The sequence below is a fragment of the Plecotus auritus genome (genome assembly GCF_963455305.1).
Source record: "Plecotus auritus genome assembly, chromosome: 10".
Lineage (NCBI taxonomy): Eukaryota > Metazoa > Chordata > Mammalia > Chiroptera > Vespertilionidae > Plecotus > Plecotus auritus.
The window spans coordinates 42,246,782-42,263,074 of NC_137785.1; the positions used below are offsets into that span (position 1 = coordinate 42,246,782).

Below are 16,293 nucleotides of genomic sequence, written 5' to 3' on the forward strand. Positions count from 1 at the left end.
TGGCTGGCCCCACTCCTGATTGGCCCCCAACACCCCGATCGGAGGTGGGGCCAGCCAGCCGACCAACTGCCCGCCACCCCTCCCCCTGACCAGCCCCGCCCCCGACCGGCCTCCAATACCCCAATTGGGGGTGGGGCCAGCTGGCAACTGCCTGCAGCCCCTTGCCACCCCGCAGGCCCAGCCCGATGGTCCCCCATTGGGGCAGGCCGGCCAGACCCCACCTGTGCATGAATTCATGCATCGAGCCTCTAGTATCTGATACGATCCTGGACTTTATTCCTTTCTCCTTGTGAAAGGAAGTCAGAAACAAAAGCATTTAGAAAGGAAAAGAAGTTTACTTACAAAGAAGTTGCCAGGAAGTCGGATTTCAGAAGGACTGGCTCAGCAAAGAAAAAACACAACAGCCATATAAGGAAAGGAGAAAAACCCACAGAATTGTTAAGGTTATCAAGTTTACTATTAGTCTATCTGGGGTGGAAAAACATCAGTTTTCTTACATGATTTTTATAAAATTATGACATCTTCAGACATCAGCATTGCAGAAGTCAGGAATAGAGTTGTTTTATTAGAGATTCTTTAACTTATAGGAAATGCTCAAGGTTCATGTGTTTTGGTGACTATTATTTTTGGTTTATCTCAGAGTGTAGTGTTTCTTATTGTTTGTTTTTCTTCTCTGTGACATGTGATGTGTGTGCCCCCTTATTCAAAAGGATGCAGGGCACGGAGTCAGCCTTGCTCTACAGTTCCTCCTTGTGGTCAGGCCTCTGCCTGGAAGGTCAGAGATTTAACCACAGAAATTGCTTAGCAATTTTGTGATTCAGCATCATTAATTTAATGCTTTGCTCTATTTTCTTAGGCATGCTTGTCTTTTTGGTATGGTTAGCAAAACTAAAACCATACATACACTAAGTCTTGAAAGTTAACTTCTCTCTTGAGGTTTGTAAATCCCCCAGGGTTGTAATTTACGTTTATGTGCCAGAAGTGGTTTTCTTGTTTCTTTGTTTTAGATTTGGATTTTTGTCCCCCATCCCCCAGCTTGTCTTCCAAGTTCAGGAACCAGAAACTAACCAATTCACCTCTGCCTCTATCTTTGAGGTCCCCAAGTTTGTTACTGTTCACTGACATTTTTTTTTTTTTAATATATATTTTATTGATTTTCACAGAGAGGAAGGGAGAGGGATAGAGAGCTAGAAACATCGATGAGAGAGGAACACCGATCAGCTGCCTCCTGCACACCCCCCACTGGGGACGTGCCCGCAACCGAGGTACATGCCCTTGACCGGAATCGAACCCGGGACCCTTCAGTCCGCAGGCCGGCACTCTATCCACTGAGCCAAACCAGTTAGGGCACACTGACATTTTTACTACCTGTGAGGCTGAGATTACATAGGCAATAAAGCAGGTAACAGGCAAGGTCCACGTGTGAAACACAGTCCTTGTTCCTTACCCATAGGCTTAGCTTATGAATTAAATGAAATTTTTGGCATGGTACTTACTTATTCCACTATATTCTGGTAAGAAGGAAGACAGTTTTTATTGAATGTGTACACTGAGTGGCCAGATTATTATGATCTCTGAATGCATAATAATCTGGCCTTTCTCCCTCCATCTCTCTCTCCCTCTCTCTCTCTCTCTCTCTCTCTCTCTCTCTCTCTATATATATATATATATATATATATATATATATTAGAGGCCCAGTGCATGAATTCGTGCATGGGTGGGGTCCGGCCAGCCCAGTGCATGGGGGAGAGGACATGGGCAGTTGGCCGGCCGGCCTGCTGGTCAAACTCCTGGTCAAGGGGACAATTTGCATATTAGCCTTTTATTATATAGGATATACACTGAGTGGCCAGATTATTTTGCGTTCAGAGATCATAATAATCTGGCCACTCGGTGTATAAATAACATAATGTAAAAAGTAAAATAATTTAGAGGCACATTGTATAATATTCAACCATTATTTTTACTAATTTGTATATAAGGATGAGTATGTCATTTCCCCCCTACACAATCATTTTCTTACATTTACCTGACAATATATTAGCTTATAATTTGTAGTAATAATTTTCATTGTATTTTTAGTTTCTGAATTCTCTGGGATCAGCTGGAACAAGCATTGAATGAGTGTTTCACTTCAGTTTGTAAATTGTTAACCATAAAACTCTTGAATTAAGAAGAAGGGAAATGATTTTTATAAAGGATTTTTCTTATATAGCCATTAAAAATAGAACATTAACCACAATGAAATTGGTTTTTTCCTGATCTCGGTTTAAGCAGTCTATTTCAGAAAATTGCCTTAGACTGAGTCCTGGAAATCCAAGCATGGTCCTTTGGGTACATTCTGAGAGATGAGTGTTTGGCCATGGATCAAGGTCAGCCTTATTGAGAATCTGTACCCCTGAGGCTATTCAAGAACCTGGTTCTTTCCTTCTTGATTGAAACCTTTCTTATAGTTCTTCAGAAAACTTCCTTTCTGATCTGTAGCTTACAGCTGGGGCCCTTTGGCAGTGGTAAGAGAAAAGCAGAAATCGCCTGTGGATGGGAGGACGGCATGGCTCTGATTAATGTATTATAATAACCAACTCTATCAGAGAGAAACATAGAGACCTCTAGTCACATGTAACATGTGACCATGTCCTAAGACTCCATCACTGATGCCTTGAGAATAAGAGTTTGTTATGAACAGTGAGGACTTTGTCAGCTCTCCAGGGTCTTCCCATTTATCCCATCAATGGTATGTTATAATTGTCATCAACTGTTGACTATATTTAAACCTAGAAGCAAAATCATTTTTTTAAAAAAAGGATTAATTTTGTTAATTGTCATGCCAATCTTTGTTTCTAACCTGAAAAGTACACAACTGAAATGCATTCATAGTAACAATATTTTAGTTGTAGATAATTAATCCAGGGAGGTGGAACTTCTCTTTCACTTGCTAGTTTTTCCATTATGGTGGACTTGATAGCATGAAATCATTGTATTGAGCTAATTAAAAATCTGGAGAATGCCAAGCCTATCTAATATTTCTAGTTTCCCTTCTTTTATAAGTTGACGGAGTAAGTTATAGTTTACCTTATGGCCATCAGGGAAACCCAAAAGCAGTTTAGATGGAAAAGACATCTTAACAATTTTATAAGTTTGAATATGGGGCCTGGATTTGGCAAAAAAAGAGTTATCAGAAGAAACAAGAATTATTGCATGCTATGCCTTTATAGTTAAACTCTCCCCCACCCCTAACTTCTGACAACCATGGATCCGTTCTCTATAGTTTTGTGTTTTGCAAATGTCATTAAAATGGAATCATGTAGTATGTAACTTTGAGGATGGCTTCTTTCATTCAGCATAACATCTTTAAGATTTGTCCAAGTTGTTTGAAGAATCAATAGTTCTGCCCTGGCCTGTGCATTTAAGGGTTGCGGGTTTGATATCCTGTCAAGGGCACTTATCTGGGTTCCAGGTTCGATCCCCAGCCCTGGTTGGGGCGTGTGCAGAAGGCAACTAATCACTGTGTGTCTCTCTCACATTGATGTTTCTCTCTCTTCCTCCTTCCTTCCCTTCTACTCTTTCTAAAAATCAATGGAAAAAATATACTCAAGTAAGGATTAATTTAAAAAAATCAATAGTTCTTATACTTTTTACTGCTGAGTAATAATCCATTGTATGGATATCCTACAACTTATTATCTGTTGACCCATTGGATAACATTTGGGCTGTTTCCAGTTTTTAGTGGTTGCAAATAGAGCTGCTATAACCATACATTTATAGATTTTTTTGTGAATAGAAATTTTCAGTTTTCTAGGATAAATATGTAGGAGTGGGATCACTGGGTCTTATGGTAGGTGTGCATTTAACTTTTAAAGAAACTGCAAAACTGTTTTCCAGAGTGGCTTCTGTCTGTTTTTGAAAATAATTTCTTAATATCTCAATAATTCAGAGTTTCACTCTTGGTCCTCTTGCCATGGTGCTTTGCCATTTTCTGCTCTCATGACGAGGGCTGCACTCCAAGTATATTTGTCTCTCCATTGCAAGCACAGGTATCATCTCTAAGGGAGAGTTTGTATCTGGCTCACGTTGTATAACTGCAACTTCAAGTCCCACACCTTCCATGTAGGTGTGGGTGAATGAGTGGATTGGTGTGCACGCAGATAGTTGCATAACCATCTTTTTCCTGTGTGACCTTGGGCAAGTTTTATGGGTTAGTAATTTTAGCTTCTCCGTTTGCAAAAGAGATTGATAACACTCATTATATGGTTGTTGTAAAGATTTAATGGGATAAAAACTCAAAAGCTCTAAACATTTGTCTGAAATGCAATAAGTAGTCAGTACATTACAGCTATTGTTAGTTAAATTCCTCTACTTGTGAAAGTGATAAAGGGTGAAAACATGTCACTCTTACCTTTCAGCTGAGAATGTTGTTTAATAGGCACGCTGATAGTGATCTGCCCCAGCGTGGTCCTCATTGTAAGGTTTAATCAGAGATGTAAGACTTAACCCGACCGAAACCAATAAGTTGACCAAGACAAGCAGGTTAAAGCGAAAAATCGCGTTTATTGAAAGCTCTTGGGTGAGGTCCCGCGGTCTGAGAGCACAGGCCGGGGGAGTCACACTTATTCACCGGTGGGCTTCACCAGTGGGCTTAGAGAAAATGAATTCAAATTCTAAGCAAGGCTACAAGCAGAACTTCCCTTTTTATTAAAGAGCCAGCCCTATGTGCACTTAGTGGTTATCTCGCTGCTGGCCTTGAAAACAACACAGTTCTATCCAATTAAAAAATGCACCTGGCATGGCATTGAAATTATGGGCATATCTAGTCTCTGGCCTACAAGGTCAGACAGCTTAAGTCTATTTTCCTCATTATTCAAGCAGGCTAGAAAGCAAAGTTTGTAAAGTTCCTGCTTTCCCAGCCCCAGACCTTACACTCATGAAGTCCGAAAATTCTCCTGTAATGGTTATGAGTGTGAAGGCGAGGTTTTCTTTGTGTCTCTGCACCAGTAGCATGGCGTGGGGGTGACTGAAATGCACTGTTGAAATGTGTCTTTAGAGCAGCAGTCGCCAGCCTTTTGGTCCTCACGGACACCAGTGGTTTGTGGACCACCGGTTGGCGACCGCTGCTTTAGAAGACAAAACAATGAGTCCAAAGGCTGTTCGTATTTCAATAGTTGAGTTTTTTAATGGCATTTATTTCACAAATTATCTTTCTTTCCTTCTTCCAGTTCTGGGATTACCGCCAGCCTCGGAAATACCTCAATATTCTCCCTTGCCAGGTGCCTGTCTGGAAGGCCAGATACACTGTGAGTGGACACCTGTCTCGTGTTGGGAAACTTCCATCTTGTTGTTCTGGACTCTCTATGAGGCAGTTTTCTCTTTCTGTCTTGATTTAGGGGTGGGACTAAGGTGGTCATGCTGGCATAAAAGATGTTATCCACTTAAAAATTTACCCTTGGGCCCTGGACAGTGTGGCTCAGTTGGTTGGTACGCCATCTCATACCAGAATGTGGTAGGTTCAATTCCCGGTCAGGGCACATACCAGGTTGTGGGTTCCATCCCTAGTCAGGGTACGTACAGGAGGCAACTGACCAGTGTTTCTCGCTCACATTGATGTCTCTAACATTGATGTTTCTCTTTCCCTCTCTCTCTCCAATTAAAAATAATTTTTAAAAATTTAAAAATTTACTGTTGGAATGTTGGGTAAGAATCTGTACTAGAATTGCTAACCATAGCTAGACTGGGAAGCTAGGTAGTGGGAAGGTGGTCACTAGAAGCAGGGGAAGAGGGTCAGATGGAAGCAGAGGGTGGAGAGGCTTATGGTCAGTGGATTGTGATGGAAAGAAGTCTGGCTTTAGATTCAGAAGACATGGGTTTTGGGCCCAGCAATGCCACTTAATCTCCCCCCCCCCCATCTTTATTGAGCTATAATCTATATATATAAAAGCCTAAGTGACCAAATGACCAGAATGACTGTTCGCTGTGACACACACTGACCTCCAGAGGACAGATGCTCAATGCACAGGATCGGCTCCCTCCTGTCTGGATTGGGCTCCCTCCTGTCTGGATCGGGCCTATGGGGATCAGGCCGAAACCAGCTATCCGACATCCCCCAAGGGGTCCCGGATTGCAAGAGGGTGCAGGCCAGGCCAAGGGACCCCATCAGTGCACAAATCCGTGCACCAGGCCTCTAGTTGATATATAACATTGTGCAAGTTCAAGTTGCACAACATGTTATATGTTGCAAAACAATTATCACCATAGCATTAGCTAACACCTCCATCACATAATTACCATTTCTTTTTTGTGATGAGAACATGCAAGATTTACTCTCTTAGCAACTTTCAAGTATGTAATATGGTGTTACTAACTTTAAACACTCTGTTGTACATTAGATCCCCAGAACTTAATCATTTTATAACTGGAAGTTTGTACCCTCTGACCAACTTTCCTCTTCTTCCCCTCTCCTCAGCCCTGTAATTGATATTTTACTTGGTGTTTCTATGAGTTCAGTCTTTTTAGATTCTACATATAAGTGATATCATACAGTATTTGTCTTTCTCTGTCTTATTTTATGTAGCATAATGCCCTCAAGGTTCATCTACATTGTGGTAAATGGCAGGATTTCCTTCTTTCTCATGGCTGAGTAATATTCCATTGTGTGTGTGTGTGTGTGTGTGTGTGTGATATTTTTATTTTTATCACTCACCATTGATGGACACTTAGGTTGTTTCCATATTTTGGCTATTTTGAATAATGCCATAATGAGACATTTAATATTTGTGTGGCCTTGGGCAAGCCATTTGGTATTTTTTTTTAAATATATTTTATTGATTTTTTACAGAGAGGAAGGGAGAGGGATAGAGAGCTAGAAACATCAATGAGAGAGAAACATTGATCAGCTGCTTCCTGCACGCCCCCCACTGGGGATGTGCCCGCAACCAAGGTACATGCCCTTGACCGGAATCGAACCTGGAACCCTTCAGTCCGCAGGCTGACGCTCTATCCACTGAGCCAAACCAGTTAGGGCAAGCCATTTGGTATTTTTGAGCAATAGTTTTCTCCTTTGTAAAATACATTGTAATAATTTTTACAGTGCCTTCCTTTTTTATTGTGATAAAATTCACCATTTTAAAATGTGCAATTCAGTGGCATTTAGTATATGCACAATATGCCTTCCTTTTGAAAAGTCATATATGAAAATGTTTTATAAATCATAAAGTACCATGAATATAGGGGGTAGGATATTATCAACATTCCAACAATTTTTTCATTGCCACATTGATAGCTGCTGATCAGAGGTAATGTATTTCTCTTAGAGTCAATTTGAAAGGGAGGATAGGGATGAATAAAGTTACTTTTATACATTAGGCTGTCACCCTGGGGCATTGTGGAGCATAGAGGATAATTGGGTATTAAGTGGCTTTTGCATTTGGGAACACTTGTCTGCAGCAGATGTTGACAACAACAGACGTTATTCTTTTTTTTTTTTTTTTTTTTAATAGTTTATGGATTTTTTTTAGAGAGAGAGGAAGGGAGAGGGAGAGAAGGATTGCCCTTGGCCAGGAATCGACTTGGCAACCCCCTCCTGGTGCGCAGGATGACACCCAACTAACTAAGCCACACCAGTCAAGGCAGATGCTCTTATCTCTGGATTAATATGTTTGCTTAAAAAACAAACAACGAAGTCTAGAAGTGCTGCCAAGAGGGGAGGTAGAGATAAATGTGCTCTAGGTGATGGTGGTTTATTCCTTAAAGACCAGTATCTAATCATCAATCAAATGGGCCCCTTAGCTGCCTAGCAGATTGGATGTTGATAAGTAAAATCTGTCAGACCTCAAACTAAGTGGGAGGTTTTTTTTGAATAGCTGTAGTATTTGGGGCACTGGGAAGGTTATGGTTCACGTGGATGGTATGCCCCTGGTGCATTTCCTCGAGACAGGAATTGTGCTTGCTGCTCTGGGCTTTTCCCAGCGTGCCTTACATGCTCACTCTGGGAAGGCGCTCAGTAACTCGTGAAGGAACTTGAAACAGTGTGTTCCCGTGTGCAACAGTCAGAGCCATATTTTAGAATATTTTCAAAGTTCTTCAAGTATTTGGCTTAGCTTTATTTTATTTTATTTTTAAAATATATTTTTATTGATTTCAGAGAGGAAGGGAAAGGGAGAGAGAGATAGAAACATCAATGATGAGGAAGAATCATTGATCGGCTGCCTCCTGCATGCCCCCTACTGGGGATTGAGCCCGAAACCCGGATATGTGCCCTTTACCAGAATCGAACCCAGGACCCTTCAGTCTGCAGGTCAACGCTCTATCCACTGAGCCAAACCAGCTAGGGAGAGGCTTAGCTTTATTTCATTTTTTTTTTCACTTGCTCTGGTCCTTTCCAGAAGCAAAGAAAAGTAGATGTGATGGTCAACTTATGATATTTGGAAAAATTTTCCCCAGATGGGTTGGGACCTTCCATCATCCAATTTATTTTAGGAAAAAATTGCTACTTTGTTACTGAAGACTCAGCTGATCTCTCTGGAATCATCACCTGCTTTTCCCTTTCCTGCTGTAGCCGTTCAGCAATGGATTAGTGACTGTGATGGTCCCCCAGCTGCGGAGGGAGAATAGTCTCCTCTTGTGGAACGTCTTTGACTTGAACACCCCAGTCCATACCTTTGTGGGGCACGATGACGTGGTGCTGGAGTTCCAGTGGAGGAAGCAGAAGGAAGGTGAGTGGGAGAGAAGACGGCCGCCTGATTTCCTTCTGAGCCGTTCCACAGCAGCTCAGTCAGGGTTGGCTGTGTGATCCAATGAGGAGGATGCAGAAGCAGGGCTGGCTTTAGGAATCAGTCAGGGTCCACCACCCTTAATCACAGATAGGCAAAGGGGTGTGTGGGCTGTGATGCTTCTATGTTTCCTCCTCTTCTCGTCCGTTCCATGGAGTCTCTCTCCTGTGTAGGAAAGATCAATAAGAAATGGATAGACTTGCTGTTGGGTCATTTCTAGGGCTGAAAACTCTGGGGTTACTACCCTCAAAAGCCTCTGGCAGTTGCCCTTTGCTACTCTGCTGACGAGGGAGACCCAAGGTCATCACTGCCCCTCACATATTCCCACTCTCATCACAAACACATAGTGGTATTTTACCACCCATGCCCTTGAAGATAAGTTTGGTCAAATGACATGCTTTGAACATGAAACATGATGCGGTCTCTTTTGGGTTGAAGTATTAACAGCCAGTGTGCAATTACACACTCTCATTGCCTCTGCCACGCAGCTGGCAAGACTCCAGATGAAGCCGCTCCGGTCAGAAATGAGGAGGAGGTAGAGATAGAGAGTGAGCATAAAATCCTTCCTTTAAGTTACTGAGATTTGGGGATGTTTGTGATTGCAGCTTAATTAGCCAGCCGTCACTAATGCCTGGTCAGAATTACAGTGGGAGTCAGGCAGCCCTTGGCTTCAGTTTCTCCACCAACTCACCATGCAAATTTAGTTGCAGCCTCTCTTTTTTTTAAAAATATATATTTTTATTGATTTCAGAGAGGAAGGGTGAGGGAGAGAGAGAAACATCAGTGATGAGAGAGAATCACTATCAGCTGCCTCCTGCACACCCCCCACTGGGGATGTGCCTGCAACCAAGGTACATGCCCTTGACTGGAATCGAACCTGGGACCCTTCAGTCCGCAGGTCGAGGCTCTATCCACTGAGCCAAACTAGCTAGGGCCAATAGTGAAATTTTGAATGTAAGTTATAGGGTTTTGGTTTTTTATTCATTTTTATTGTGAAATATATCACCCATCCATAAAATTGCATAAAACACATACAGTTTAAAAAATAAAGTGAAAATCTATATAACGACAACCAAGGTCAAGAAAAGAACATTGTTAGAACCCCAAAAGCTTTCTGATCACAATACTGTCTCTTTTCCTAGAGGTAAACACTATCCTAATGCTTATGATAGTGATTTCTGGTTTTATCTTTTTAGTTTTACCACCCTTTTTTTTCATTTCTCAAAATAGTTTAGGTTTGCTTGTCGTTGAACCTTTTGTGAATATAATCATCCTTTATGTATTCTTGTATTTTACTTTTTTGGCCATGTCTTCTTAGTTTTTGTTGTTGTTTTACACATATATATATATATTGATTGATTGATTTCAAAGAGAAAGAGAGAGGGAGAGAGAGACAGAAACATCAATGATGAGAGAGAATCATTGATCACCTGCCTCCCGCACACCCCCCGCCCGGGATCGAGCCCAAAACCCAGGCATGTGTCCTTGACCGGAATTGAACCTGGGACCATTCAGTCCGCAGGCCAACACTCCATCCACTGAGCCAAATCAGCTAGGGCATGTTGTTTGTTTTTAAGAATGGTTTATTGATTTCTAGAGAGAGAGGAAGGGGGAGAGAGAGAGAGAAACATCAATTTGAGAGCATAACATCTATTGGCTGCCCTAACTGGGGAATTGAACTGGCAACCTTTCAGTGCAATGGATGACACCCAACCAACTGAATCACACTGGCCAGGGCTGTCTTGTTAGATTTAAACAGGTATATAGAAACGTTGTTTGAAGGCAGTGACAGAGAAGGAACTTTTGTCCCTCACTCACCTGATTAACTTGGATAGATTGTGTTGTTTCCTCAGTTTCCCCATCTGTAAAATGAGGGAATTGGTGAAATTACTTCTAAGTTTTTTGCTCTCTGAAGATGCCATGAAGCAGATTCTAGATACTACATAATTTCCCTCAAATGTCCTGACCTTTCATAAAGCTCTTTCATAAAGCACCCTGAGCCTTTCAGAATAATTTTCCTTTGACCTGACCTAACGTGAAAATATAATTCAGTTAACTCAAAACATTAAAGATTTATTATTCATTTTATAAAGAGATGCGTGCACCTCTTTTCCAAAAAATTATTTTAAACAGTAAGATACCATGATGCATTTAAATCAATTCATTTTGCAAAAATTGTATTCCCCGGCTCTGGAGCATATAAAAGAAGAACATTTGTGGAGGTGAAAGTTTAATGTGTCATTAAACCCCAGTATCACTCTTCACCTGCTAATTTTGCTAGTTATTATTTCACCTCATTTAAGTTTCTGCTCAAATGTGACTTCCACAGGGAGTCCTGTCTAAAAATAGCTTTCCTATCAGTCTCTCTCCTCTATTTTTTTTTTTTAATAACACTGTCACTACCAACATTTTATTACATATTTATTAGTTTGTTTATTTCCACCATTGGTACGTAAGATCTACAATGTCAGAGGTTATTGTATTCATGCTGTAGTGGCTATAACAGTTCATAAATATTTATTGAATGGATGGATGAATGAATGAATCAAATCAATCAATCTCACTCCATTGCAACCTGTAGCAAAATTGATGTTTAATTTAGAAAATTTTCCAGGACTTTTATTTGGTGATTTCTAGGGTCCAAGGACTACCAACTGGTTACGTGGTCACGGGACCAGACCTTGAGAATGTGGCGGGTGGATTCCCAGATGCAGAGGGTATGTATTCGTTGCTGTTGTGGGGGAATGTAACCAGATACACTAGAAACTTTAAAAAATACAGAATTTGGTATTTGTGGAAGTTAGAGGATACATGATAGATATTTAATACGTACTTGCTGGTAGGCCAAGTGGCTGTGTTTGCCACAGTGAGCCTATGAGGTCTTCAAGAGCCAACTTCAGTATTCAGCACTTAAAGGTTGAAGAACCTCTGCATGTCTTTACTTCTCCTGTTCTGGTTTAGGAGGGTGTAGGCAGCATACTGAGCAAATGGCCCATGGGCTTCATTTCCCTTTCTTCTCAATGGGCTAGGAAATTTACCCTTGCACTCTGTAGTGTTCAGAGCCCTCCATGTCCATCAATGACACCTGTTCTATGAAGTCTTTTCCAATTTTTGCCCCATGAACGATACCTGTTTTTTATATGAAGCAGGTATGAACTGCTTTGCTCTGCCTCATCTCAGTGTTCTGTCTTCTCATTCGGTGGCTACATTTCTTGAAGTCAGGAACCATGTCTCACTTGTATTCCTCCCTGTACAGTGCTCTGTACAGAGTGGATAGAAAATGGTGGGTAAAATTTGCTTAGTATGAATTATCATCACCTTATTGTCTTTCAAATCTATTTTTCTCCAAAAAGTGCCATTTGCTCTAAATGCTCTGAAGGTTATTATATTTTTGGGGTTAGCTGAATAACTCCATCAAGGATTAGAATTAAAAATAATGTTTTCTGAGGCTTGCATAAACTATGAACAGGATGAAAAAATTCCACAGTAGAATAATAGAGTAATACACTCTATTCTCCTGTGTATTTAATAGTAGAATAATACACTCTATTCTCCTGTGTATTTAATTAGGGAGAGTTGGTGATAGATAAAACCTGTTTTGATTTTATCAGTTTTTGTCTGATATCTCTATCTTTTGTGATTCCCAATTTTTTTAAAAATTGATTTTTAGAGAGAGAAAGAAGGAGAGAAAAACATCAATGTGAGAACGAAACATCGATCAAATGCCTCCTGCTGGCCCCATATGGCCGGGGGGTGGGAATGGGGGAAGTGGAGTCTGAAACTCAGGCATTGCCCTGACCGGGAATCGAATTGGCAACCTTTTGATGCACAGGACGATGCCCAACCAACTGAGCCAGACCAGCCAGGGCTGTGATTCCCATTTTTAGGTGAGAACTCTAACCCAACATGATGACCATTTCCACTGACTTTTCTGAACTGAGATCTTCTACCCTTTGTTGCAGCTTTGTGCAAATGACATATTAGATGGTGTTGATGAGTTCATCGAGAGCATTTCTCTTCTGCCGGAACCAGAGAAGACCCTTCACACTCAGGACACAGATCACCAGCACAGCTCAAGCCATGGAGAGGAAGAAGGTAATTGGTCAAACTGATGTTTTACGTGAGGTGCCCTCTGCGCATTTCAGAGTTGTAGAAGATACCTTAGAACTGCTCTCTGACTCAGTGTCAGAGATGTTTGCCAACAATTGAACCTCTCTCCCTTGCTAGTCTTAAAGGAAGATCCCCCGAGCAGTCTCCTGGAAGAGAAGAAATCAGATCAACCGGGACTGCCTCAGACTCTGCAGCAGGAGTTCTCCCTGATCAATGTGCAGATCCGGAATGTCAACGTGGAGGTGCTCCAAGTCTATTGAATTGTCTCATGCTCGCGATGGCAGTTGGTGGGAGAGGGGACTATTTCAGCTATGATTTCAGCTAGCGAATAGCTTTGCTGCTCTAACAGATAAGTCTCTCTGTTTACTTTTTATTTCCTGGGTTTTCTAAAGAATTTGATATTTTACAAATGCAGATTATTTTTCTAACCATATTACTGTCTCATAAGATGACCTAAGAGATAAACTGATGCTCATGTGTCTTAAAATCTTAGATGCTCCAACACCTCCTTTACTATATGTGAAGATCCTTAGATCTGGGAAGACTTAGTGATTTGACTCAAGTTACTGGTGAAGTTAATGACAGAACTGAGTTTGGAAGCCAAACCTCTGACTCTCCAGGACTTTTTGTGCTTTGCTGTCCAATCTTCCCTTAAAGCCGACCATGTCCTTGGTGATTCAGAGTCATAGTAAGAGGGTGACCAAACCTCTTTGTTCACTTCACACATGGAAAGGTTTATTCTTTTTTTTTTTTTTTTTGCAGCTGTTCTTTGCTTCAGGGAATTGAGTCTCTATAAAGAAGTTTTAAAACTTGATTAGTTTTTCTTTTGCCCAGATTCAGTTAATAGTAGGCATGTATATGTACACTTACATATCTCATTCGGCGTTTAAAACAACTCTGCAACAAGTGCTTTTATCCCCACTTTTCTGATGAGGAAAGGGAGACACTAAGAGATGACTTGTTCAAGGTCAGCAGCTATTTGATGGAAGAGATTTGAATATCTGTCTCCAGATTTCCCACACGTGTGGCTCTCTTCACTGTGCTCCATATGTCTTCTCTAGTTGACAGCACAGGCAAACGAAAGAGATAAAGGATTCTTAGGTTAATTGGCTGTCTATATAAACTCAGTTTATACACCTCTATCACAGTTGAAAACAGTGAGTGTGGATACCTGGTGATCTAGTTTAAGAAGGAAATCTTAATTCTTTTCCCAGGAGTGCTTTTTAAAAATTATTGGGATATAATTCACATACCATACTTACCCTTTTAAAGTGTATAATTTAGTGGTTCTTAATATAGTTGTTAGAAATAAGGCGAGCTCCCCAAGTCAGGGGTCCTGGTAGAACACAAAACATACTCGGGAGCCAGGCAGCAAGGCAAACATCTTTTCTTTTACGTAGAAGGGTGCGCACACATGGTCTGGAAGCACATGCACACCAAGCAGGTGGGCTGCTGGGGTTTATAATCCCTTAGGCATGTGACCTGTCCTTTGCTCTTGATTGGAGCTTAGACGCACAGTCTTTCGCGATTCACTAATTCAAAGGGAGGGATTGGCCTTTGCTGTTTCAAGATGGCAGCCCCCAGGGGAGCTGCAAGCCATGCGGCCAACATGGCGGCTGCCAAGTCATGCAGTCCAAAATGGCGGCTGTCTAAACTGTTCTTTGACAGAAAAGATGACTTGTTTATTCTCACATAGTCACAAAGTTGGGCAGTTATAAGCACTGTCTAATTGCAGAGCATTTCCATCATCCCCAAAGAAGTCCTGTATCCCCAGTTACTCCCCATTTTCCTCTCTCCCTAGCCCATGGCAACTACTAATCAGTCCATTTTTATGGATTTTCCAAGGAGTACTTTTTAAATCGAGTCAAGTATTTAACTTTTTCCTGCTTTATTTTCCTTTCTCAAAATAAATATGTTTCAGCCTACCTACAACTTTTAGGATGAAGCTTTTTAAAATTAGAATATTTTATACTTATTAAAGTGATGCTAAAATTAATGAGTTGTCCAAATCTTCCAAATTAATTTGTTTTTGGAGTTCTACCTTTATCTTTGGAGATTTCAGCAACTAGGAGCATTCAGTTAGCTGATTTAAAATATGTTTTTATTGATTTCAGAGAGGAAGGGAGAGGGAGAGAGAGATAGAAATATCAATGATGAGAGGGAATCATTAATCGGCTGCCTCCTGCACACCCTCTACTGGGGATCAAACCTGAAACCTGGGCATGTGCCCTTGACCAGAATGGAACCTGGGACCCTTCAGTCCACAGGCCAACACTCTATCCACTGAGCCAAACCAGCTATGGCCTGTTAGCTGATTTAAATCCATTTGCATCTAAAGACCCTTCCCGGTTAGTCTCCAAAGCAGTTATTTATTTGTCCCTTGCAGATGGACGCAGCGGATAGGAGCTGCACAGTGTCTGTGCACTGTAGCAACCATCGTGTCAAGATGCTGGTGAAGTTCCCTGCACAGTATCCAAACAATGCTGCCCCTTCCTTCCAGTTTATCAATCCCACGACCATCACGTCCACGATGAAAGCGAAGCTGCTAAAGGTTGGGATCTGTGTTCACATATTGTCCTTGATGTTTGTATAAGAACTCTGCTCCTGAGCATGAGTAGTGAAGTTGAATGAAAATACCAACAGGTAAGATTTGGAAGTCATCTGTCCTGACACACTGCCATGTTAACACTTGCTATTCATTTTGTGTAGAAAACATTAGAGCAGTGGTTCTTGACCTTTTTGGGTCATGGACACCCTTTGAAAGTCTAATGAAAACTATGGACCCTTTCCAGAAAAATCTACACAAATATTTCATATAATTTCAGAGATAATTGTCTATGAAATAATATGCAGCTCTATGATTACTGATACATTTAATCTGCTCAGAGATCTCATTAAAACTATGTATTACTCCCAGGTTAAAAACCTTGCAATATAGTTTCATTTATTTGGAAACAATAGGCAAGGTGTATTCTGAAGATAAAATATATTTTGTAATCAGAAAAAAAATGTGTAAGGTCATTAAAAAAATCCATTCCAAATCTTAGCTGTTGTGAATTGTGCTGCTGTGAACATAGGGGTGCATATATCCTTTCTGATTGGTGTTTCTGTTTTCTTGGAATATATACCTAGAAGGGGTATTACTGGGTCAAATGGCAGTTCCATTTTTAGTTTAGTAAAAAAGAAGGAATTCTTACTATTTGCAACAACAAGGATGGAACTGGAGAACATTATACTAAGCGAAATAAGCCAGTCAGAGAAAGATAAATATCACATGATCTCACTCATTTATGGACTATAATGAACATCATAAACTGATGAACAGAAATAGACACAGAGACAAAGAAGCATCGAACAGACTGTCAAACTACAGCGGGAAGGCAGGGGAGGGTTGGGGGTGGGTAAGAGATCAACTAGAGGA

General features: G+C 41.0%; 1 protein-coding gene across 4 annotated transcripts in view; it reads left to right on the plus strand.

Moving 5' to 3' along the window:
- WDR59 (WD repeat domain 59) overlaps positions 1–16,293 on the plus strand; it is a 75,672-nt gene that overhangs the window by 25,960 nt on the left and 33,419 nt on the right. For all 4 annotated transcript variants that reach the window (XR_013959183.1, XM_080644329.1, XM_080644330.1 and 1 more), the window contains exons 9-14: positions 5,214–5,291; positions 8,549–8,705; positions 11,400–11,479; positions 12,725–12,857; positions 12,990–13,114; positions 15,259–15,423. Coding sequence is in view for 3 of the 4 variants with exons in the window: in XM_080644329.1 (XP_080500455.1) it covers positions 5,214–5,291; positions 8,549–8,705; positions 11,400–11,479; positions 12,725–12,857; positions 12,990–13,114; positions 15,259–15,423 (738 nt within the window). In the remaining variant the exon portion in view is untranslated. The remainder of the gene's footprint in view (positions 1–5,213; positions 5,292–8,548; positions 8,706–11,399; positions 11,480–12,724; positions 12,858–12,989; positions 13,115–15,258; positions 15,424–16,293) is intronic.